The following is a 24,813-nucleotide window of genomic DNA, read 5'->3' as shown; positions in this document are numbered from 1 at the left end:
GCCGTGCGCGCGTGTGCAGCGCAGCCAGGAAGGTGCCAGCTGCCACAACGTAGGAGCTCTGGTTTGGCGCGAGTCCCGAGAAAAGCGGCAGTAGGCGAGAGAGAGAGAGACGGTTTTGCTGGTGTAACACGAGTGGCACGGTGCGCCTGTAGCGAGTACGTTAGCACTGCACTGCTCACCTTTGAACTGACGAATGCAGCGTGCCCACCTCTCCGTGCATGAAGGCGAGATGGAGCATGGCGACTTTGACGCTATGACTCCTCACTCTCCATGCACTCGTTCCATGGCCTCATCGAGGCACATTGACAAAGACACGGAGGATACACGAGGCCAGGATGAGATGCAGCGAGGGAGAGACATGGCGAATGGGGTGAGCACACCTCGCCGGCAACTGAGTCATGATGGAATGGACGAAATCATTTCCACTGTCTCAGGGCGGCACATGCAACAACAGAGCGAGAAGGAGCTTGACAGGGGTCCGCCCGCTGTGGTCGTGAGCCGCAACGCCATTTCTGCCTTTCCGCACCAAAGCAGCAGTTCCCTTGTCAGTTTCATTACTCCATCATCATCGTCACAGATGATTCCAGGGTCGATTCCTTCTGAGTCTGTGGTTCTCTCCACGCAACTTGTCGGGCAACGAGGTCCCCATCGTCATGTGAGGCCTCTCAACAAGGTGTCGTCACTTGGTAATGAGCAAGTCTATTCGCATGAGGACCGTAGTCCGTCGCACTACACGATGGCCTCTTATAGCAGTGGCGGCGCTGGCGTTTCACAGGAAGTAGACAACCTCGCGGAGCTCGGCAACACCCCGTGCCCCACGCCGTTTGGGAGACGGTTCACTCAACTGGAGCCGCCTCTCCCACAGGTGACGCTTAACAGTCGTTTGGCGTCTGCCCGATCTACCCCCGCTGATGGCACAGGCACGTCCTCCGGCTCTCAGGAGACTCGAGCATCGTCGAAGTGGAGCACGGCAAGCCGCCACTGCTACGTGCCTGGGCGCGCCTCTAGACTCCACTCGGGCACCTCTGTTTCTGACGGTGGAGGTGGACCGTTTATCGCTCTCTTGAGCACCACTTCGCGGGCTACAACCCAAGCGAGTCAACCTACCACACGTGGGCCGAACGAGTCCCTCCACGGCCTGGATACAAGCGACACGCGAGCGTCGCTGCTGTCTCTCACGAGCGAGACGGTCTCCACTTCAGAGTGGACAACCCTCACGCCGGTGCGGCATCGGGATGAGTACGTGATGCACCGCACGTCGCTGCCACCGCCACCGTCAATGCGCACTAGGACCTTCATCCATGCCAGGGCAATGGCACCCACGTTGCTTGCACCCGGCATGTATACTTCGACTCGGTTGATGCCTTCTGCACTGATGGTGTCGACCTCATTGGCAGTAGAGCCGCAGCATCTGGAACCTTATTTTATAACGCGCAATCCTCTCACAAAGCAGCAACGACTCTCGGATAAGGATCTCGGTGGTCATGCAACGGCGTCCTTTCAGTTCTACGATGGGGACACACCAGGGACAGCCGTCACCCCTCGCGCCCATTACGCAGATCGACGCTCTCCTTTGCTGCGCGGCTGCGCAGGTACAGGGCGAGGCGAATCGCGCACGCCGCCCATCGCAGTGCTCGTTCCGCTTGCACCAGAACCCGCGGCACCGGCCTCAGCCTCACCGCTGCCTATGCAACAGTTGGAGGGCGAGACTTATGAGGTGAACGCCAGCAGTCTGAGCTCAGAGAGGAGCTGGTGCTACGAAGAGCTGCCCTCGCCGAGACCACATCGACAAGAGCCGGCGCCAGCACCAGAGTCGCGCGCTTCGGTGTGTGTGTCGCCACTTCACCCTTCACTCTCCCATGTATTTTTGCCATCTCCAGAGCTGCCGCTGTCGCGGTCAACGCCGGCACACTCTTCTCCGCCTTGCAATGACGATCCTACGCTACTGGAGTACGTCGCTGGGTTGAAGCCGCCACGCGGCTCCTGCAGCATCCGTGGTGGTCTTCTGTGTGTGGGCGGCACGCTCTGCGTCATGCCATTGTGTGCCGTCGTTCTGCTGTTTAGTTTACACTACTGGGCTGTCACACTGCAGGAGTCCAGCTACGCGACGGTGGTGCTTCGTCCTCACGTGGGAGGTATGACGGCTGAATCGGCGCTGGTACTCGGCATTCTGCTTGCATTTTTGGTGATGGGCGGCGGGGGCGGCGTTATCCTCTATGCCGTGCTCTACCGCCTTGCCATCCGCTGCCACCTGCGCGCCTTTGCATTGTGTGTCCGACTTGCAGACGCGCCTTCACCTTTAGATATTCATCACCTCGCAGTGGAGGACTCGGGGGGCCGTTGCGACAGCGCGATGCCGATCGACGCAGCTGCCGCGGCGGTACAGAAATCTGCCAACGACAGTACTCATGTGAGCAGCTTCTCTCCATTCGCCGTTCGGTGGCATGAAGAGGTGAGTCGACTTGTTAATAATCTCACGTGCGCAATAGAGGTGAACCAGGCGGAGTGGCGCTCCTTTCTCGCCTCGGAGCGGCGCAGCCTCGTCATGCCACATGAAGACGCCAACTGGATCAGCGATTGCCCTGTAGTAGCGACAACGCCGACTGACGGCCCGTTTTGCAGCAGTAACAACAGCCGCTCGCTCCCTTGCGGTGTTCAACCTTCAGCACCCACGGCGGAGAAGGAGTCGTGGTCGCTGTGTGGCACACAACGCGGGTCTCGGTATCGAATGAGCGAAGCAGTTTTCTCCCGGCGACCGCAGCACCCCGTGGACGTGAGCAAGCGGCAAGAGTCGGTCACGGTGGTGGTGTGCCGTCTCATGGTTCCGACTGAGCTACTCGTGCAGCAGAGTCCCCTGACGCGGGCGCAGCTGGAGGAGTTGCAGCGGCTCTCGAACGAGTTTCATCAGCGCCTCCGCGCCGTACCGCGAACGTCGTACGCCGCTATTACAGAGGTGAGTGTATCCGAAGTGGTCTTCTCCTTCAACACCGTTTCCCCACTACCTTCTCTGGTAGCAAGCCCTGCAGCCGTGGCACTGGCTGTGGCAGCGAGCAAGGCGCTTGTGGAGTGGCGGCCGACCTATCTTGGCACCTCGGTGAGGTGGGGTATCGCTGTGCACCGCTTTGATGCTTACACTTGCCCCACGCGCGGTACACAAGGGCGGCTCTACGTCAGTTTTGGAACGGTGGAGTACGATTTTGCCCGTCTGCTGGCGGAGCTGGCGGCACTGTTTGACTATGGCGCACTGTGTCACGCCGGGTTTCTTGCGGATGCCTCGTGTGAGTCGCAAAGTCTCCCGGTAGACTACGTGATGGATTTGCGCCAGCAGGCATTTCTGGTGTACCAGCTTCACGACGGCGACGTCGACAGGAAACAGCGGGCGCAGATGAATAGAGCGATAGCGGCGATGCGCAACGGTGAGTACAAGGCGGCTGCGGATGCATTGGAAGCGTGGAGTCGGAAAAGCGGCAGCTGCGGCATTTTTGCGAGGGCTGCCGCACACCTTCGATATGTGGCAGGTTTTCTGGAGCGCGCTGCACGTCAGCGTCGTCCACACGTTTTGGAGGGCAAAGTAGCGTCAGAGAGCTCGCCCTCTTTCCTTCTTTCGATTGAGGGCGTTGCCGAGTGGGCTGCAGAAAGTCTTCTAACGTCGTACTTCCGCCCACCGCCGGTGTGGGAAGAGGAGGAGGAGGCGCCCATAGCGCCTCGAATGTCAAACCCTGACCGGCTCCGCGCACCGTTCATTCTTTCGACTAGCGGGGGCGGCGGTGGTTGCAGCTCGGGAACAGGGGAGTCGTGTCGAAGCAACGTGGCTGTTCTACCTCCCGCGCTACCACGCGATTGTAGCGCGGGGGAGCTTGCAACTTTCCTTCAAGCACTAATGCACCGCTCATCTCCCGCTCGCATCCCCTACGAATCGCCGACTCCGCAACGAGAAGGACCAACAGGACCAAGGGCCATCCAGGAGTCGCTGCATCGGCCGTGCGAGGTCGCGATAGCACTAGAGGCGGATGCAGGACCACTCAACTCTCTGCCGAGGAACGATGAGCCACTTTCTTCTGCGACCCAGTCCGTCTGCCGCGGAGGGAATGTGCTGGAGTCCGGCTCTGCGCCTCTTTCGCTGCGCGACAACGCCGCCGGCTGCTCTTCCTTGTCGCCTGCGACGCGCTGCGTTTTTGAGATGTCAACCCCAACCACTGCGCTGCCCGACATGTCGAACGGAGACCAGATGTGGGCCGCACTCGCATCTCCGACAGAGCCGGACCTGGGCAGTGTCACCATGACTGCGCAGAGGCCGCATCTCTTCTCCAACAGCTGGAGTTTAGCAGAATCTGGTGTGCCCGAGATGCTGACGCTGACACCGCTAACCTCGGGAGTTTTACTGCCGTCACAGTCGGACGTCTGTCGGCAACGTCAAGCCTCTGTTCTACTCCCGGCGCCAAAGAACGAGGAGGCTGCTGCTGCTGCTGTTGCCTGCATGTCCGCAATGGGGAGCACTGCTGCGCGCTCTTCGCGAGGGCGGTGCGACAGTGGCGGTAACAAGAGTCACCAGACACACGGTCGTAATGGCTTTCAACCTGTAACGGAGGTTCCAGCGAGCGATGAGTGGTCGCCACGGCCGCTTGGGCAGCATGCCAGCTCCCAGTCGATTGACACCACGATTGCTCGTCTTACGTCCGACGCGAGCCATGAATCTGTGTTGGCGCGTTCTGGCTCTGCGCGTCGGCGCGCCTCTGTGAGCACCGCCGCAGTCTCCTCGGTTCTCCCTTTGTTTTCAGGCAGCACAGTACCCTTTAGTGTTCAGGAGAAGATAGAGGCGCGGAGTGAGGTGGACATTTCCAGCGAGGTAGACCCTAACCAAGAGCTGTCGATGATGTCTGTTGCCCAGCATTCCCGTTCCCGGCTCAGCCAGCGCGCGACGGCGCAGCCATCGTCTGTGGTCTGCTCCTGCACGAGGCGTATTGATAGGAGCTTGAGTGACAAGGTGATGGTCTTCCAGGGCTTTCACCCAGACGGCTATCTGGTTGCTGTGAAGCGTGCCGACCGTCGAGCAGAGAAGCAGGTGTCGCTGTTGCGGCACGAAGTGGATCTCTTGCGGGAGGTGCATCACCGTAACGTTGTCAACATCGTCAGTGCCTGGAAGGACGACAACGCGGAGTATTTTGCGATGGAGTACGCTTGCGAGACGCTCGCGACTGTGCTGCAGAAGTTCAAGGTACTACTGCCCGGGGTGGTGCGCTTCTACGCACGTGAGCTTCTGAACGCGCTGGTCTACCTGCATCGGGACTGCGGCATCATCCACCGGGATTTGTCACCCAACAACGTCATCATCACCAACACAACGGATCGGAGTCGCGTGAAGCTAATTGACTTTGGACGCTCTGTCATGACACCGCACTTGCGCAGCGGAAGCGGCGGCTTGTCGGTGGCGGTGCCCAGCAGTGCCAGCCTCGAGCTCGCGGAGAGCCATTCGAGCCGCAGCAAGTCAAGTGGCACTGACGTGACCCTGTCGGTAGCCGGGACGCCTCTCTTCATGTCCCCGCAGGCCTGCCAAGGTCTTTTGCATCCGACAAGCGACATCTGGAGCTTGGGCATCATTGTGCATCTGTGCCTCACAGGGACCTATCCATACCCGCCAGAAACCTTTACCGATCCTGAGACGTTTATTGCCAACGTGGGGAGCGGCAAGCTGACCCCGGTGCTCGTGGACACTTGCGAGATGACTGGCGAGGCGCGCGACTTTATTGAGCAGTGCTTGACCCTGAGCCACACCAGCCGCTCCTCCGCTGTAGCGCTTCTGAAACACAGCTTTGTAGAGCGCTGAGGGGGCGTACGACGGCACGCGCGCGCGCGTGTGTGTGTGTGTGTGTACTTCTCTGCGCTGGCGCTCTACTGCGATGCTGTTGCGAAGCACATAAGTTAGACGACCGTTTTTCTCTGCTTTTGCGTTGTCTTGTCAGCAACGACTTCCCGTCTGTTCCGCTTCCCACTCACTCGCCCGCGTCTCTCTACGTCTTCTTCTTCTGCTCCCGTGGTGCACTCATGTGCTGCGTGCGGCTCGGTGCCGACGAGGTGCACTGTTGACGTTGGTGGTGTTTTTTTTCTTTCTCACTATCTTTGTGTGTCTCTTTTTCGTTCCTTTTGCTCGCTTGCGTGAGCTCTCTGCGAGTCGTCCCCTTCTTCCCCCTCCTCCTCTGTCTCGTGCTTGCGCTTCGCGTACTCGACGACCTCCTTTTCCTCTCCTCGCCCCCTCTTTCATGTGCATCTCTCTCATATACGTGCTGTTGCTGTGCTTGTTTTTGTTTTCCTTGTGGTGTTTGTGTCTCGTCAAGGTGAGCATGAATGCCGTTCTCTGACTGTCTCTCTTTTTGTGTGCAGGCATGTCTGCGTATTCTTTGCTCGTGAGACTTCTCTTCTTTTGCTGTTGCTGGGCTCCTTCTTTACTCTGCTCGCTTCCCCTCGCTGGCTTGTGTGTCTCTCTGCGTTTTCGAGTCTGTGACGAGGTGTGTGTCGTGCGCGTCCCTGTTCTCTTTCCTCTTTTTGCTTCGTTCGGGCATCCACCTTCCATCCACCCCGCCGGCCCCCAGTGCTGCCCCTCCTCTGGTTCGCTTTCGCCACCTTCGAAGACAGTTTACAAGAAAATGAAACCGTCTCCCCCCTGTACGGCCTTATGACACGGACGTGCTCACGTATGCACATGTCTGTGTGTGTGGGTGTACATGCATGTGCACCTATGTTTTTTTTTTGTGTGTATGTGTGTGTGTGTGTGTGTGCCCTCCCCCCCTCACTGAATCTTCCCCCGTCTTCCTTGGCTCCCTGTGGTATTTTTTTCGAGTTGTTGACTCCCTTCTCTGCGCTCAACCCTATTCCTTGATCTCTCTTCGTGACGGTTGCTTTATGGGTCATCCTCCAAGTACTGCAAGGCGACAAGCTCAACGCAGTCGACGAGGGGGGAACAAATCAAACTCATCCACACCAACGGCAAAATAACAACAACAACAGAAAAACAGAAACGTTAGCGAAGAAACTGCGGCACGAAAGAGAGACCTCCGGATGACGCCTCTCCTCTCCAAGTCGAGAGCATCGCTTTGGCGTTTGCTTTAGGGCGTTTCTCTGCGCTATTTACTTGGAAAAAACACTACAGTACGCCCGCACTGTTGCGTAGGCACATGTCTTGACATCCCTGTGTGCGTTTCTGTGTGAGCTGCACTGCACCGACAATCTGTCTGTCTCTTTCCCCACTTACAATGAAGGTAAGCCCCTTGCTCCTGTATGCAGGCTGTATTCCCGTCCTTTCATCTCATGGCGAGGGTTAGAGTGGTTGGGTTCCATCTCTGCTAACTCGAACGGCTTCCGCTGCTCTTCCATTTTTTTTCTTCTTCTTCACTCCCCCTACTCTTGACGCACTTCTTCCTTTCGTCAGGCGTCACCCTCCCATCAGACAACAGCGGCAGGCATGCACACGCCAATATAAACAGATGCAAATATTAGCCGCTCTCTATCATCGTAACGTTCTGTCACACAACGTTGTAGCTCACGCGCTTTGCGCTCTCACCGCGCTTATTCACCTCACACCACTCCCCATGTATACCCACCACTGACTACTTTGGCCTTCTATTGCGAAATTCCGCTGCCTTTCTTCTTTGGAACTCGCACCGCTGCTGCTGGTGCTTCGTTAATCACAACGATAGCGCTTCTAAGCATCCGCTGAAGAAAAGTATCACGAGCCGAAAGTGAATGAAGAGATCGGGGCTGATTGACTGACGATTTTCCCGTTTGGTGGCACGTCCCCTCTCTGCATAAGGCGAACGAGCTGACGACATTTCTTTTTTTTTTTGCCTTTCTCGTGCTAATCTGAGAGATGAATGTCATGGAGGTCATGTCGTCTGCCGGATGAGAAAGCGTTACAGGGCCCAGTCTCCCCCTAACAGGCGTATGAAATGCCAACGAAGACGTCTCTGTTGCCGTGCGGTCACGTTCTCCTCTTTTCCGTTCCCACGGTCCCACGGCTTGCTTTGCTCTCTCCCGCAATTTCTCTCTCTGCGTTAGCCACGTCCGCCTCGTGTTGGAGGTGGACCTATGTCGCATCTCACACCATGGGTCGGGCCCCCCAGAAAATAAACTGCACACTGACACGTATGTATATACCACGCCAAGCGTCCGGGGGATCTCCAAAGGCACCCAGGTGAAGCGGCATCTCCCAGTTGGGGTAGGGGGCGGTGGAGGCCCTTGCACCGGTCCCTGCTGTCCGGGAAAACAGTATCTTTTCCCTCACTAACGTCTAATTCGTTCTTATCGTGCCTTTCCTCTTCCTTTCCCGTTCCCGCTGCGGAATCCCCAAAGACGAAGTCGTTGAGGTGGGACCGTTTCTCCTGTTGTTGTGTTCCCCCCCCCTTTACCCCCATTAATGCTGCGCACACCCCACTCCTCACGGCCTTTTCCCTTTTGACGTATCGAGTACTCGTTTTACTCAACGCTGACCACTGAAACCTGCTCTCTCTCTCTCTCTCTCTCCCTCCTCGTTGTCACGACTTTCTCTTCGCAGTAACTCTGTCCCTCTTTGCCCTCATTTTGGTCTTGTTTCACCGGCTTCTTCAATTCACATTAAATGAAGCCGTGGTTCCTGCGCGGTAAGGTAATTCACGGCTTTGGCCGTGGCGGGACGCAGCTCGGGTACCCTACAGCGAACTTGGAGCTCAGCGAGCCGGCCATCGACTTCCTGAAGCCGTACGATAACTTCGTATTCTGGGGATGGGGTTGTGTGGAGGCGGCAGTGCCGAGCACGGAGGAGCCCCGCAATGGGGATTTGTCCCTCGCCCCGCTTGGACCTTTTCCGTTTGTGATGTCCGTTGGCAACAACCCGCAGTTTAAGAACGTGGATGTCAGTGCGGAGGTGCACTTCCTGCACAAGTTTGATGGTGACTTCTACGGCCGTGTAGTGCGCATCCTCACGCTTGAGGCAATTCGCTCGCAATCCGCGTTTACGACACTAGAGGAGCTCATCAAGTCGATAGACGACGATGTGATGTTTGCTGGGGAGCACTTGAAGATGCCAGAGTGGGCACCGTATGAACAGCACGACATGGTGAACCCTGCCTGCGTGCCGGCTCAGCTGAACAGCGCACCTCAGTTACCCTCCTTCGGCTTCCTTGAACTGTAGAGTGAGGATGACGCGCCCCAGCACCTCAAGCAAAGCGAAGCACTTAAGCGCGACGGTGACTGTTCTATTGGACGCAGCGCAAGGGTGATGCGTATGCTTTGCATATTCGCTGTTTGCTTCTCGGGTACTTTCCCTTTGCGCCCAAGTCTTCCTGTGCGGTGTTGTGCTGCTCGATTATTTTTCCCACTCCCTCAGTGTTACAGAGAGTTAGTTTTGTTTTCTTTTCCACGGTTTGCACAGACCATTGACTCTTCTCGTACTTTAGCTGTGCGGCTCCCTGAACTCCTTTCTTTCTCGTGGGGGGGGAAAGGAAAAAAAAAATAAGCTGAAGAGAGTAAGGCAGCTATCGTACAAGGCTCCGTTTGCGGCAGGATGCGTGTTGGCAGCCGCTCCTTCGGAAAGGGTTCGCCACGCGGGCTTGTGCCAGTAGAACCGGCGAGAGACTCTACGGGAAGCAAAGGTTGTTCTCCCGTAGAGGTGGTGGTGGTGCGAGATAACTTCTCACTCGATGCTCTCCCCTACTGTCTTTTCATACCTCTTGCTCTCACTCTCTTGCCCTTGTCGCTTCCTCACTGACGTGTGCATCGCTTTGCTGTCCTGCGAAGACGCGGCACTGCCGCAGGTACAACGAGGGCAGCGCAGAACACCTCAACTTCCCTTTCATAGTCAGCCCACGCCGAGAAGAGGCTGGTGTGTCTTTCTTGTCTTTTTTTCTGCGTCTTTCCGCTACGCGTGTTCGTGCAGGTTCGCCTGTGTGCGCGTCAGTGCGAGGGAAGATCGTGGAGACTCCTGTGCTTTGTTTCCGATAGCACCAACACCGGAACAACGAAGTGCACACGGAGCCAATGTTTCGTTCGTGGGGAGAGCTGACAAGCTGTGCGAGTGAAGTATTCAACCTCTTCGCGGAACCTATTTCAGCGACTGATCGTGTGAATCCTGCTGCACCCTCGCAGGAAGCCACCGCGACTGCAGAAGTGGGTCTGAGCCGAGCAGGACTAGAATGCGCCTTCTACGTATTGTTTGGTCGCTACCCCACTCCATCGCTGATTGCAGACTGCTTCGCAAGGCCGTTGCTCTCAGTGTCACCTGCGCGCTGCACCTCCTCCGCGTCGCCGCGGCAGTCACCCCGTGACGCGCATGGAGACACAACCGCACACGTGGCATCGCGCTTTCCTTTCGCTCATCCTGATGCAGGGCGGTCTTCTCACGCAGGGGCTAAGTGCTTTGTGACGCGCTCTGCCTATCTGCGCTTCGTCATGCTGTGCGCCGAAGAGGAGGGCGATGGGTTTCTCATGGAGCGACCGCAAGGGGATGGTACTGCCAGTAGCACCGCGACTGCATTATCTGTAGACGGTAAGAAGGTGGCGCAGTTGCAGTGGTGGCGGAAGTTTCAGAGTGTCGCAGGTGCCAAAGGCTTTATCGCTGCCAGCGACCTCCTCGGGATCGACCTCCAGGGTCCATTCACGGATGTGCCAGAGGTGCTTGCGGCCCAGTGTTCGATGCGTGCAGGGGATTCTTTGACTGCAGCTCAGCGGAAACTGCCCGCGTCGCGGCAGGCACCTCTTGTTCAGCACGTTTTCTGGATGCTGGACCGCGATCACGACGGAAGTGTGCGCTTTGATGACGTGCGGCCATACTTGCAGGAGTGTTGAGTGAGGAGGGTGAAGGCGCAGGCAGTCGGCATGCAAAGGGAAGCTTGGCTGTATGTGATTTCCAGCCCACGCCCTTTTCCATCTTCTCCCTGCCATTCCTTTCATGCGCTTGCTCGCGGCAAATGCACACCAGCGTTGAAGAAGGCAATGGCTCGTATAGGGTAGGAAAGGTGCGACAAATGAAATAGAAGCACACGCACACGCACGCATAGGGGGACTACGGGCTGTCCGTTGCTACACTTGGGGTGTAGCAGAGAGTGCAGCTAAGACATGCATAAACTGGTGATGTGCATCGCGTATGTGAAGCGTGCGCCTGTTGTGACGCTTCGGTGAAAGCGGCCCAAGGGGAGGGAGGGGAGGGAGAAGGCGGCAGCTGAGGTTACAGCGCTTCTGCTGCGTTACGCGAAATCGCTTTCACTGATGCGCCACGTGTTGGGCGAGCGGAATTGGCGACTGAACTGGTATGCCATTCACCTTAGTCCCCTTCACTGCGTGTCAATCTCTTCTCTCTGACCCCGTCTCTCCTATGTTGGCGTCTCTATTTCATACTCTCTAACGCCCCCCCCCCCCGAGTACCTGCTAGGGGCCGACAGCACACCACGCGTGAAGCAAAGTCGAAGCGCCTGCAAGCAGCACCAAATACTGCGAATTCAAGACGATCACTCAGTACTGTCTCCGGATGCCAACCAAGGAGACGCAGGTGTATTGGCACGACCTTCCAACGCCACGGCCACCGTGGCGCAACGCGGGGGAGTTGAAGCAGTGCATACTTGAAAGCAGGCGAATTGCCTCGCAGATGGCGCAGAAGCAGTGGAGTAGCGTGCGCAGTGCCACCTCAAGACCCCAGCGCTCAATTCCTCGCGTGCCACGATCGCGTGCGGAGCAGGCCGACCGAACCGATCAGCGCGGTCGTGCGACCCGGCGCATTGAGCGCCCCGCGCTGCTCCGCCAGGTTGTCCCGGAACCGCACGCAACGCCTCTGCAGGTGGTGAACCTAATCATGGAACATCTGCGGCAACGTCCAGTGCTGGCAGCAGAAGCAGCGGAGGTGGCACAGCGCGTGACACTGCACTTCAACATGCTGACCCAGTCATCGCAGCAGCCGCCAGTGGGCGAGGCGTCGCTTCCCCGGTGCAGTCAGGGCGACGCAGGGTTTCGTGGTGCTCGTGCGGCAACGGAGTCTGTCCTTTCTCAAGTGCAGCAGCAGGACGGCGCACGCCTGGGGTTGACGTCCTCGCAGGCAACCATCGGCGCCAGCGGAGGCGCGGCTGAGTCTCTGTCCATGGCGCTTCAGGACTCTCTCCTACTGGACACAGTGGCCGAATTCTGTGCCACCCGCAGTTTGACGTTTCGGCGGCTCTCGAGGTCCGACCTTTGGGGCATGCGGCACCGCGTATCGTCAGTGGAGGCCGTACCGCACCGTCGTGTGGTGGTACTGGCCGACCGCTACGACCCAATCTTCGCAGTATTCTTCGCGGTTTCACGTCAAGTGACACCGGAGCCGTTTGTAGTGTCCACGTTGCAGCTGGACGGTAAGACAGCCGAGTCCATACCGCGTTACCGCAAGGCGGAAGCTCCTGCCACACAGGTGTTTTGTATGGCGCCGGCACCGGTGCCATGGCGCCGCATCACCACAAACATTTCGGTTTCGACACTGCGCGACGAATTTGTCGTGGCGGTGATTGAGCTGGATGAGACCAAGGAGACGACATTGGCGGAGGAGGATAGGGGCTTGGGTCCTCGCAGCGGAATGAAACGCGGCAGCGGCGCGGTTACCAGCGCGAACGCACCGCCACGGAAGATGCGGCGACAACGATCCGTTAATCTGCTAGGGGATGACATAGAGGAAAAAAGGGAGGTTGAGCAGGGCCTCATGTTCGATCCGGGTGAGAACAGCAATGGGGAGACGGCAATCATCTTGAACCCAGAGGCTGACCAGCCCTCGCCGTCCTCTTTTTCTCTTGAGAAGGCACCACTCGAGCGCCGATGGCTGGATAGCGCCCCGCTCTTTTCCGACAGGGCCCAACTCGCTGAGCAAGCTCCCCGTGAGATAGCGGCGGAGCTGTGGGGGCCCACGAGCGGAGCATATGATCCGTTGTTGAATCTGCCGCGCTCAGAAGGAGCGGCGAGGAGGCGTAGGTCACACCGCGTGTGGTACCACCGTTTGCTGCCCAAAGACTCTAATGACTTCATGGCACGCATGCATACCTACCAGATGGATGAGTAGCGATGATGGCAGTCCCGCGCACAACCATCATCCTCGAGCGTGCGACGGCAGTGGGAGAGGAGGCTCTGAGTCGGAGGGCACGAAGGCGTCAGGCACTCAAGAAGGCAATGCTGACATACACGCTGTGACCCCGAATAAGGTGTCTGCACTTTGTGTTGGCGCTATCTCACTCTCTCTACTCTTGTCTCCCGCTGTCGTGGTTCCTCTTGGACTACACGTGTGCCGGAGACAATGGGGACGAAGGTCCTACGTTGTGCGCAGAAGTGCGAACTCACACACAAACAGCGAGTCAACGCGAGAGGAAAGCAGCGGAAATAACCCGCAGCAACGAAAAGATAGGCAAGTGAAGAGGATCTGAGGGGATATTTTTTTGGGGGAGGAGAAGCTGAGGACTGCGCATTGTGAAGCTCACCGTGCTTGCTTGCATCCTTCTTCAGCCTTGTATCCCCTCTTCTCCCGCACCACAGTACACGTCTGCAAGACATCCCTTTTTGCGCTTGATGCGGCCAAGAGGAGGGGATGTCTATCCTTGGGGGTCACATGATGAATGGTTGACTTGAGTGGGCTGAGGCGGGGAGAGTCTTGCAACGTGGCGAACCTTCTGCTGGTTTTGGATGTCTGACTCTTCTCTCTTTTTGTCCACTTCTCGACGTGCTCTTTTTGTTCTCCTTCGTCTTTCTCCATCGTGCGCTCTCTCGAATCACAGGAAGGGAGGGTGAGCCGAGGGTAGTTCCAGCCCTGCAAGACGTGATTCAAACGGGAAAGAAGCGCCAGTGAGCGACTCCGTATCACTGCTGCCGTCACAGAAGTTTCTTCACTGTTTGTTTGTTTCTTACGTGTTGGTCACGTGAACGCTGACGCGAAGTACTCACTCGAACTATTCGTTTACTTATACACACGAAGTGTGTACGCACACACACGCACGCACACACACATACATACATACAGATACTATGGATAGTAATCGAGTATACTAGCATGTCGGGCGAGAGCTCTCCTCGTCAATTTGAGGCTGTAGGCGGCCACAAGTCGTCCATTTTTTATGGTAAACCAACCCGAGACGGCCGCAGCACGCTCCAGAAGACGACGACAGCATGGGAAATTATGTACTACCTCGCTATGGAGCTCGCCAAGGAGGACGCGTTCAAGCAGCATCCCATCACGGCACACCCTCATGTCGACGAAGCGCGCGCCAAGTTCATCTACGCTGCGGGAAAGCTGGCTGTGTTTACCTCCACTCTCTTTTCCATTCACTTCCCTGAGAAGTATATAACCAAGTCGGCAGCACTGAAGCCGTACATCGGTCGTGCCAACGAGTGGATCCTCATGGAAGCCGGCGCGCCGGCCCGCGGTGCTGTTCTCGCACCGCTGTTCAACGAGCTCTTTGACGGTGCCGAGCAGCTGAAGGGCTTCAATGAGGAGTATGATACAGGAATCTGGGGTATTGGCCTCGTCGATGAGACGTCAGGCATGCAGAGGCCGTGCATTATGGACGTCAAGCTCGGCTTTATCCGGCACTCGCCACTGACACCGGAGGAGAAGGTGGCGCGGATGATGAAGAAGGAGCACAACTCGCTTGTGCGGAGCACGGCGCTGCGCATCTGCGGCTGCCGGCGGTACATCCACGACACTTCGAACAACGAGGGCGCCGCGGCGACTTTGATTTGCGAGCGCTTTGGTAAAGATATCGGGTATGCCATCTCCGACGTGCGAGTGCTCAGCACATGCCTCACAGCATTCATGTCGATTGGCGAGCCACTCGCGGAGAGAAAAGAAAACGAGCAGCTCGACTTTCACCCTGAGGTGATGGGCGCCATCACCAGCGCGGAACAGGTGCACATGAAGCAGCGCATCCGTCACATACGAGCTGAAATTAAGTCGCTGCTCCACTTCTTCGAGGGTACGCCGGATGGCAACTTCATGCTGCAACACATGGCCTTTGTTTCGGCAAGCGTTCTCCTGCTGTATGATGCGGCCGACTCGTCCGCGAGAGCCAAGCTCCGCTTCATCGACTTTGCCCGATCCACGTGGCGCAAGTTCAACTTTGATGAGCCGACAATTGGATTTATCCAGGGCCTCAAAAACCTGGACGCGTACCTCTCGTTTTAGCGGCACGCCCACCTCTTTCCTCTCCTCACGTTGTTTCTTCTCCTTTTGCAGTTGTGCGATCCTCTCTTTCTACGCACGGTTACTCCCGTGCCAGCACACATGCATGCAGGGAGCGAGAGAAAGTCTTTACTCAGTTTCCCTTTTTTTTCACCTGCCCACACGCATCACCACACCCAAAGACTCATTCTCTCTCCCCCTTCCTCTTGTTGCGTTCTTGGCATGCGTGCTGGTCTTCTTGTGCACCTCTTCTGTCGTCTGTGGACGATATTGAATTTCGTTGTCTTTTAGGTTTGGTCACCATTGCTCGTTTTTTTTTTTTGCTTGCTGCATGCACTCGCTTGTTGCTTCATGCTTCCCGGTTTCTTCGAAAGCACACCTACTCTTTCGCTCTCGTGTAATACCTCGTTGTTCTTGTGGACTCGCGTCGGCGTTACCATTACCCGTGCTATCGAATGCGGAAACTGCCGGAAAGCACGTTGCCGCTCCTCCAGTCGCAAACAAGAGCAGCAGAAAGGAGCAACAAGAAGGGAGCTTCTAGCTCGGCTAGCGCATTTTTGCTGTTGCTGTTCTCCACGTTTGTGCAGACCTCCGCTCGCTGTCCTCCGACACCGTGTGCCACTCTGACATTTTCATCTTGTTCGTGTGTTAACGGCGAAGGTAGCAAAAGAAAAGGAAAAGTAGAGAAAAAGTGGCGTCCTTTTCCCTGTTCTACTTGGCTGTAGACGTTTGGGATCGTGGTGAAGTTTAGGGTGCACTTGTGTGTGTGTGTGTGTCGATGACACATTTCTAACACAAGCCAAAGCTGAAAGAAAAACAAGAGGAGGAGGGAAACCCACATCAGGTGCGTTATGACTGTGGAATGTGCCCCCCCCCGTTGCACCGTGCACCCATTTGTTGCCTTTACACGCTGGTCTCTTCCTTAGACACTCCCGTCTTATCACTCGCCACGGTGTGTGTTGTTGTTTTCCCCAACACTATGTTTTGTATGGGCCTTTCGCTCCTTTTCTCTGTGCGTGTGTGCGTGTTTACTGGATATGTTTCTCCTTTGAGTCGTTCTTGACTTCTATTTCTCCACTCTTCCCTTGATGGCATTCTCTGATCCTCTGCTTTGACTTCCCTCTCCCTCCCAGCGTCTCGGCAGCGCACTGCAGTGAGGAAGGAAGGCGGGAAGCGCTGCTGCGTGCATGCGTGCTGATGATGCTCTTGTTGTATGCGTAGTTATGAGCGCGCATGTGTGTCTCCATCATCCCTACTCGACATACGAAAAAGAACCAAAAAAGGATATATAGGCACATCCGAACAAAGTCAACGGGCATACCTCTAACTGTTTTGCGGGTGTGTGCGGTGATGGATGGGTGAGTGATTGCTGTTTTCCTTTCTTGCGTTAGTGCGTGTATATAAAGAGAGAACGAGATACTGGAAGGAGATACTTGTTGCGAGAACGACTTTCTAATGAGAAAGGTTGTCGTGAAGGCATGAGTGGATTGATGGCGCGAGAGTGTAAGATGTGGGAGTCTCGTGTACTGAGCTCTCTAGCGCCCCCCTCTCTTTATTCGTCTTGTTATTTTGTCCTAACGATTGCACCGTTTGCTCATGGCGCGCAGACGCACATATACAAACACCCACGAGAGAACAGCGCAGAAGTAATACATCAAGTGTCATGGACTAGCACACTGCTGCCGAAGCTCATTTTATGACTCCATCTTAGCGTTCCTCTTCTACTCGCTTTTGCGCCTTTCTCTCCACCGATGCCCCTTTCTTCTTCCGTTTCTTTTGTTTCTCTGTGTGTGTCTGTGTGTGTGCGGGGGTGGTGAGCGCACCCGCACGACTCTCTTCATGGTATTAAGGAATGTGTCCCACGCGGTAAACGAACCCGTTCACATATGCACCGAAGGGAAACACATAACGCTCCACACACCTACAGGCACATATACTGGCTGGACAAAGAAAGGAAAGCATGGCTACTAGTAGCACCGCTGAGGGTGCCGTTCTTGAGAGGACGTTGCGGCCTGGTCAACGACACAGCAACGCCGAAAGGGACCACAGTAACAGCTCTGTACTCTCTGACATGCACGCGGGTAACGGCTTCCCTGACGGCGGTGCAGAGGAGGAGGATGTGGAGCTGGACATCCGCGCCTCCCACGTGCACATGGAAGCGCTCTACGTAGACGTCCCGGCAAAGGAGCTGCAGCTCATTATGGATAGTGCCCTCCGAGCCTACAACACGCATGTTTTCATCCCGACGCGCACCACCTGGCGCAAGGAGGAAGGCTCACGCCGTGAGTTAGAGCGGGACGTTGAGCGGACCGCACTAAGCCGCATTGCGGAGGACATCAAGAAGGACATCACCGCCAAGTTGGGTGGCCGCTGGCACGTCATCTACGGCCACGATTTCGCCACCTATGTGACGCACAAGCGCTTGTGTTTTTGCCACTTTCAAATAGAGGGCGCGGACGTTGTCGTGTGGCGTCATGGAGGGTAAGTGCAACGTGACGGACACGGCCATTCCTACTTGCTTGTTCCTCCTCCCCTCCCTTCTCCCTGGGAAGGTTTTTCGGTTCTCCATGTCACGCTCCTCCTTACCGCATCCGCCCGCCTCTTCCCTCGAGAAGACTCCCTCCCATTTTTCTTGTTGTTTGCTGTGCCAGCGCGGCGAGGAGTGGATTTGATGCGCTCAAGCACGACAGATGTAAGCCAGAAAGAAAGGCAAAAAACACCCACCGCAAGAGGACTGGGCCAGATCCACACCTGTGCGTCTGTGCTGCCACAGTATGCCCACCAACAACAACCACAAAAACAAACAGAGGCGCAAAGACAAGCGGTTATGTTTGCCTTCTCAGCTGCGTTAGAGGAAAGGGGCAGAGAGGGGTAACACACACACACACACATATATATATATATACCTGTGTGTGTGTGTGTGTGAGCATCAATGCAGCTGACCGGCAGGTCTCTCTCTTTCGGCGGCAGTAGCGCGCGATCGTGAATCGTATCGATGCGTGTGTTGCCTCCTTTCGATACTGTTGTTGCTGTTCAGCTCTGGCGCACCAGCGCTTCTTACTGCGATCTGCGTGGGTGCGACTCTATGTGCGCGGGACGGCACTGAGTGTCTCGCGTGTTTTCACTCTCTCTGCCTACCTGCTCCTCCTCTGTGCTGTCGTGGTGGTTGTTTGTTCAACATAGGCTCATGTCTACACCGCCGATACATTTCTTGGCCTGCTACTTTCCTCGCGCTTTGCCGCCTTCACGTATTTCTTCACGTCTACGCGGTAACAAAGTGCACATTGTTTGTTTGTTTTCCTCTTCTTGGGGCTCCCGTCATAGCACCTGAGGGAATACTCTCTCCAGATGCGTGCACCGCAGGAAGGCCCGGTGCCACGTCTGGCGATTGTCCTCGGTAGCGAAGTCTCGCTTGTCACCCTCCAGCAAGAGTGGGCCGCGTTTCCACAAGGGGTCTCCTATGCAGAATTTCGACAGCTGCTTGAACCGCATATCAGACCACACCCCTGCTTTTCCGAAGCTATAAACGCGAACGTTGCTCTGCTGCACTCATGTACCCTGCCTCTCTGCAGCATCTCTGCCTCCTCGCCCTCCGCATCCCCATACGCACCCGGAAAACTTCCACAAGCGCTTTCCAGCGCCCCAGTGGTCCCTGCCCCCGCCGCCTTCGATGATACCAGTTCAAATCGGGAGTCGGAACGAACCCGCCGTATCCGCACTCGGCAGGAACTAGCTGGCGTCACGACACGCTCTGTCGACCCCATCAAACACCTCTTCAACCGCATCGACGTCCACAATCAACAGCGTGTCACCTGGGAGGAACTAGTGAACTACCTGGTTGCCGAGGCGAGCATCGATGCGGCAGGAAAGAGGCTCAGTACCACCACTTTGAATCGGTTTACCTTCTCGCGGCTGCTGCGAGGGCAATCAAAGCGCTCACAGGAGAAGCAAAAAATAAAGAAGGACACTACTACCGAGGCACCCACATTCAAGCGTTACTACCGTGACGTCCAGGGTGTCCCTCAGACATGTCGCACGCGCGCCGGCGAAGACAACGATGCCATACGCAGGCGCGCTGTAGCGGTTGTTCACGAGGACGAGGATCTTGCACTCATTCGTTTTCTCGACGGCTTGCCCGGACACAAGTCGCTTTTCTTCGCCTCTACCCGCAGCTGCTCTTTTATTCTTTATTCGAAGGGTACCCTCGAGCGTGTCTACTCGGCACCACCGGAGATGCTCCCAGGAGTGAGCCCCTCCGCTGTTTCTTATCTGGATGGGTGTGACTTGTTCTTATGCTACTCTTCGGACGATCGACTACTGCGTGGCTGGTTCTCCCTTCTCTCGCACGCCGTCACGACCATGACAGTCACACCGCTACTGGTGGAGGGTCTAGTGCGTCGCATCCAGGTGATGCCGCGGGAGTCGCCCACCTACGCCGATTACACAGAGACCCTCTTCCTCGGCAACAGCTTCGGCCACGTACTGCGCGTCGTTGCCCCTCACAGGCACAGCGGTGGGATGGAGTTCAAGGTGGTGCAGACCTTTTCCAACCTGCACACGCGCGAATCCGGTGGTCTTGTCGATTTCTGCCTCTACGGAGCGCATCTCTACTCGTGCGGCTTTGACGGGCGACTCGTGGCCACTTCTCTGCTCACAGGGAAGTCATCCGACCTTGGTAGGATGGTAAATGAGCACTTCACCACACTCGTGTACGTCCCAGAGCACGATTGGGTTGTTGCGGCGACCTCGTGTGGGCGCCAGCTGCTTTGGTGGGAGGCGCACTCGCACGGCACTCTGCCTGGCACGCCGTTTGACCTGGCTGGACACGGCGAGCCCGTCGCATGCATCATTGCACTCATTTATGTGGCGGCAGTTGACCATGTGGTGAGCGCCGACTCCAAGGGCGTCATGAAGGTCTGGGATGCATCGACGCAACGTTGTGTGCAGTCGTTCCGGGGAAATCGCGTACCGCAGCGGCTCGGCAGCTCAATTTGTACTGTGCCGGCAGATGAGGCGAAGGTGCCGGCAACCAAAACGCGTACCGCAGTGCACCCCAGCAGCGGACTGCTCACCGGCAATCTTGCAGGACTCTTTGTCAATCTGGGACTGCTTTCCTTGTTACCGACAGGTACGGGACAGGCGAGTTACGTTGGCGGACCCCAGTGCCACAGCCTGATTTACTGCGAGTCGACGCAGGAGCTTCTCTGCGGCTTTGTCAACTCCATCGTCTCCTGGGGATTGCGCGGTCGCGACAACTCACTTGTGTGTGATGAGGAAGAGGTGTGCTACGACATCATATATGATATTCGCACCCGCACCTTCCTGGTGCAGGGCGCGACGCGACTCAGCGTGTGGGATGGCCTGCATGGGCATCGTCGCGGTGTGGTGAGTCAGACGGCGCTCTCCGGCGTATTGCAGGCCGGCGTCGATATCAAGGCGGTTTGCATCGACGAACTTGGGAGTCGCGTGTTTATTTCGCTGTGCGACGGGGATGTGGTCTCGTACACCACTCAAGACCTCGCGTCGGATGCCTCGCAATGCACGTCTGCCACAGCAACAGTCTGGTGGCGTGGCAATTCTCTCGGCTCTGGCACCACGGGGGGTTCGACGGCGGTGGTGGAGCAGATGCATTACTCGTCCATCTCGCGCACGTGGATCGCGATTACGTCAAACGGAGCGCTGCTGGTTCGATCGGAAGAGGACGATCAGGAGGTCCTTTTCTCAGTCACCATCTCTGTCTCTCCGTCGCCCTTGAGCCAACTACGGGTGTCGGAGGAGCTTGGGCTCGTCGCTGTGACGGATGCGCAGCACACCGTGTACATCTACGATATGCAGGCGTGGATGGATGCCCCGGTTACGAAGAGGCTTGCCGGGTACGGCGCTCTTGTGGATCTGGTTTTTCTCGGCAGTGCCCCAGCTTTGGTTACGGTGCATGCCGGCGGCGTTTGCCGGTGCTGGTCATGCGCGCCAGTGGTGGAGCGGTTCAAACTGCTCAGCGTCTTTTGCCATCCTCGGCATCCCACACCTGAACTCTGCACAGCGGTCACAATAGAGGCAGAGCGTGCATCGATGGGGATGGTGGAGAGGACGCGCCTTGGTAGAGCGGTAACGACGCGTGGGCGGCTGCCAATGCAGTCACCAGCGATGGCACCGTGTCTTCACATGACTGCTGCCACAACCACTGGCGGCAACGACGCCTTGTACGCGACTGCTATTAGCCCATTGCCACTTGGAACTACGCTGCCTAAGATCGCCTGCATTTCTCGTCCTGGCTCGGCCTATGTTGCGTCACGGCCGGCAACGCCTAGGCTGCGTGTATCGCAGTACGGGTCCTCCATTCTGCAGCAGACCAAGTCGAGTTTTGAGGAAACCTCAGCCGACTCGACAGTGGTTGCGGGTGATGCCACGTCGGCCTTCATGGAATTCTCTATGCCCATGAGAAAGTCTGCTGCGGACGCGCTTCACGACATTCCCACTGGCGAGGACTGGCTTGGGATCGCAGCAACTCCCACCGCATCCGTCGAGTTCACCTCCGCGGCCTACGACGGACGGCAACATCACTTGTTCCTCGGCGACTCTGAGGGCGTCGTACACACCTATCGCATGTGCCCCCTCCTCCAAGCCTACAGGTTGCCCCGATGCACCCACGCGAGTCGGCCAGCGTTTTCGCTGACAGTCGCGACGGAATCCACTGGACTGGATGCCGGCGATGGCCTAACAGTCCCCACACTGGTGTGGTCGGTGCAAGTGCATGTGAACCAGAGTGCCACCACAGAGCCAGGTGTAGAGGCACGTCCAGCTTCCGCGTATCATGGCAGTATGCCGACAACGACCCAGCACGGCAGTGATCGGTGCGGCGTGGTGTGTGTGCGGTGGTTTGACGATCGTGGCGTGCTCGCTACCTCCGGCTACAACCACGAGGTATGGTTCCTCGACAGTAGTGTGGGAGAGAAGGTCGCCTGCTTGTCGGCCGAGCAGTTACCTTCTCGACGCGATCACGCGGACCGAGCACTGTCAGCTTCGTGGCACTGCCAGGGAACGCTGACGCAAGACCTGATGGTCCTGAGTGGGGTGCTCGACGGACAAAGACCCAAGGCCGCTAGTACACTGCCTCCTCACAACACGTTCAGTCTGCCTCCGTTGCCGCGCTACGAAGATTTGAACGACGACAGTGCCGTTGCTTTCCTCACGGGGGTGTCGCAGCCGCATTGCTGCGCACACCACACCACAGGCAAGGATTCGGCTGCGACAGAGGAGGGCCAGGGGGCGGTGTCGCTGTCGCCGCAGAGCAAAGAGGTGACCGACATTTCGGCCACCTTGTCAAATCCACGACTCACATCGTTGGGCTTTGACCCACTGAGGTCTTGTGTAGGCCAGGAACAGGCAACTTCCAGCCACCTCTTCAGGCACTCGTGCCTGGAGGCGACCGTGACGTCGAGGCACGACAGACCAGCAACAGTGCTTAAGGACTACATGCAGCGACTGAAGACCCGACGCGGCAGCAGCGGCAGACCGCAGCGCTGCAGCACTTTCTTGAGTCCGTTGCCGCGCCTACCATCTAGTCAACAAGCGCTAGCCGAGGACGTGCTTGTATGTTGGGGACCCCTCCCACACAACACCTCGTTGCCCGCCGGTAATCCCCTCGAGGAGGGTGAGTACCCACACAGCACCGGTTCTGCCGTCCTGAGTACGACATGCCCCACCGTCAGCGGCGGTGACATGCACATTTACATCACAGACTGGCAGAAGCGTGACCTGATGGGGATGCGAAAGTCACGGAGCATCAAGCCCCAGGCACCGGTGCCCCCGGTCTCGCACAACACGCTGGTGAACGTGGAGGAGAGCAAGTCGCACAATACAGAGGTGACAGGAAAGCCTCTTCTTTTGGGACCAGCTGGCGGTGTCTCCTGGCATGCAGTGCGTACGGCCGCAGCAGCAGACGTAGCGCCGGCAGTCACAGACGCTGCAGTTTTAGAAGACGGTACAACCCCTTCGTGCGGTGCGCGGAGCTTGACAGCTAACGTGGCGACGTTGAACCGCCCACAAGGCGACGCCGCAGGGAGGGCGACAGGCCCAAGCTGCAGCACCTTGTCCTTCAGCGTCAGGGAAGACTCGGTAGCCATCGGCCACTGTGACACCGTGAACGGCTCGTTTTGCATTAGTAATGCTACCTCCCCGGCGCTAGCGTTGCGCATCTCAGGAAGTGCGCTGGCAGCCCCCGTTCTTGACGCGGATAAGAGCGCAGCGGTCCATCAACAGAAGCAAAAGCCGTTGTCCCAACTGCAGCAAGCTCATGGAAGGATCAGACCCAATTTCGCCACCGACATCGCTTTGCAGCGCTACGAGCGTCTCCCGCGAGTGCCGTTCACGCAGTCGTCAGCACCCGGACATCATAGCCGTATGAAGGCGCCTCACTCCATCAAGAAGGCCCGCTGGACGCATGTTGATGGAAAGTGCAGTTCTTCGACTACAAATGACGTGGCAGTGCACTCGTCTTTCCAGGGCATTACAGAGCGAGCCCTGTCATCCGTCCCTGCGAAGACTCTACGCCCACCGCCTATGTTGGCGTACAGCAGTGAGTTTGAGGGAGTGTCGACGTTGGAGATGTACTCTAGTGAACTCCATCAGTGCCTTCGGCGACTGCACCGATAGTACGATGCGTAAGCAGTGTGTGTGTGTGTATGCACCTGTCCACTTCTCTGCCCCCTTTCCTCACTCAGCGCTCATTGTTGTGCTTCACGGTTGCTGTCATTTTATTTTCCATTTTATGGCTCCGCTGTCCTTTCCTTCCGTTTCTTTTTTGACCTCCTGACAACACTCTTTTATCGTTTCTCCCCCCTCCCCACAAGCACACACCACAGCTAGAGACGCGAATGTGTATACGCATATACACCTATGCATGGGTATTCATGTGTGCGGACCACCGCACTACCGCCAGTGCTCTTCATCTGTCTCACAGGCGTGTAACGCTGCTTCTCGTTTTCTTTTCCCTGTCATCTCCAATACTCTTGTGCATTATGTAGAACGTTATCACTTTCTTTTACACCCTCGCCTACGGTACCCTTCCTCATCTGACTCGTTTGTAATTTAGCCGCCCTTTCTCTTCTTCGACTTGTACTATCCATTTCTTCCCTTACCGCGGTTGCATTTACCCCCAACCCCCTTGACTCCCCCGCTGCCCATCACTGAATCAAAGGTGAGTGTCTCTTCTCTTTGATGTTCTTTTTCATGCTGTGGGGCACTGCTGGAACTTGAACCACTGTGGACAAGGGATTCGAGTTGGTGTAGACCGCATACTGGACAGCGACTGCACACGAAGCCACCGGCACAGTGAAACACCATTAAAAAAAGGAAAAAAGTAAAGCAGAATCTTCGTCACTCACAAGCATGTGCTAGAGGAGTCATTCCGCACACGCGCTCCTGTTAGGAGAGGGATACTCTGCGAGTGACGTTAGTTTCTTTTCTCATTGCTCATAAAAGGCAGCGCACTCCTGCGTGTGATCACTTGAGCGTTGCTCCATACAACCAGCAGCAGTTTCTCCTCGCGCGTGTCCGGCACTACTGCCTTAACTCTTTCGCGCGTTCACTGAGATGCCACTCGTATCAGAGGCGCACTTCTCCCCCCTTCCACTCTCTTTCTGTGCTACTTCCCTTCTTTGCTTCCTGAC

The 24,813-nt window shown here is 56.8% G+C and overlaps 6 protein-coding genes across 6 annotated transcripts; all 6 read left to right on the top strand.

Annotated features, from left to right (window-relative positions):
• Positions 1–229: 229 nt before the first annotated feature.
• Positions 230–5,824, top strand: LPMP_343020 (protein kinase, putative; the record flags this gene model as incomplete). The annotated part of the gene is made up of 1 exon (XM_010704426.1): positions 230–5,824. One exon carries the CDS (start codon positions 230–232, stop codon positions 5,822–5,824), a length of 5,595 nt encoding a protein of 1,864 aa, XP_010702728.1.
• A 2,784-nt stretch (positions 5,825–8,608) lies between these two features.
• LPMP_343010 (riboflavin kinase/fmn adenylyltransferase-like protein) lies at positions 8,609–9,160 on the top strand (the record flags this gene model as incomplete). Its single annotated transcript, XM_010704425.1, has 1 exon — positions 8,609–9,160. The coding sequence occupies one exon, from the start codon at positions 8,609–8,611 to the stop codon at positions 9,158–9,160; it is 552 nt and encodes a 183-aa protein (XP_010702727.1).
• A 2,331-nt stretch (positions 9,161–11,491) lies between these two features.
• On the top strand, positions 11,492–13,039 carry LPMP_343000 (class I transcription factor A, subunit 2, putative; the record flags this gene model as incomplete). The annotated part of the gene is made up of 1 exon (XM_010704424.1): positions 11,492–13,039. The coding sequence occupies one exon, from the start codon at positions 11,492–11,494 to the stop codon at positions 13,037–13,039; it is 1,548 nt and encodes a 515-aa protein (XP_010702726.1).
• Positions 13,040–14,017: 978 nt separating this feature from the next.
• On the top strand, positions 14,018–15,148 carry LPMP_342990 (inositol polyphosphate kinase, putative; the record flags this gene model as incomplete). The annotated part of the gene is made up of 1 exon (XM_010704423.1): positions 14,018–15,148. The coding sequence occupies one exon, from the start codon at positions 14,018–14,020 to the stop codon at positions 15,146–15,148; it is 1,131 nt and encodes a 376-aa protein (XP_010702725.1).
• A 1,957-nt stretch (positions 15,149–17,105) lies between these two features.
• On the top strand, positions 17,106–17,630 carry LPMP_342980 (dynein light chain-like protein; the record flags this gene model as incomplete). The annotated part of the gene is made up of 1 exon (XM_010704422.1): positions 17,106–17,630. The coding sequence occupies one exon, from the start codon at positions 17,106–17,108 to the stop codon at positions 17,628–17,630; it is 525 nt and encodes a 174-aa protein (XP_010702724.1).
• Positions 17,631–18,493: 863 nt separating this feature from the next.
• Positions 18,494–23,797, top strand: LPMP_342970 (hypothetical protein; the record flags this gene model as incomplete). The annotated part of the gene is made up of 1 exon (XM_010704421.1): positions 18,494–23,797. The coding sequence occupies one exon, from the start codon at positions 18,494–18,496 to the stop codon at positions 23,795–23,797; it is 5,304 nt and encodes a 1,767-aa protein (XP_010702723.1).
• Between the last annotated feature and the right edge of the window lie 1,016 nt (positions 23,798–24,813).

This window comes from Leishmania panamensis (assembly GCF_000755165.1).
Source record: "Leishmania panamensis strain MHOM/PA/94/PSC-1 chromosome 34 sequence".
Classification (NCBI taxonomy): domain Eukaryota; phylum Euglenozoa; class Kinetoplastea; order Trypanosomatida; family Trypanosomatidae; genus Leishmania; species Leishmania panamensis.
The sequence above is the reverse complement of the archived record's forward strand: the minus strand, read 5'-3'. Positions and strand labels throughout refer to the sequence as shown.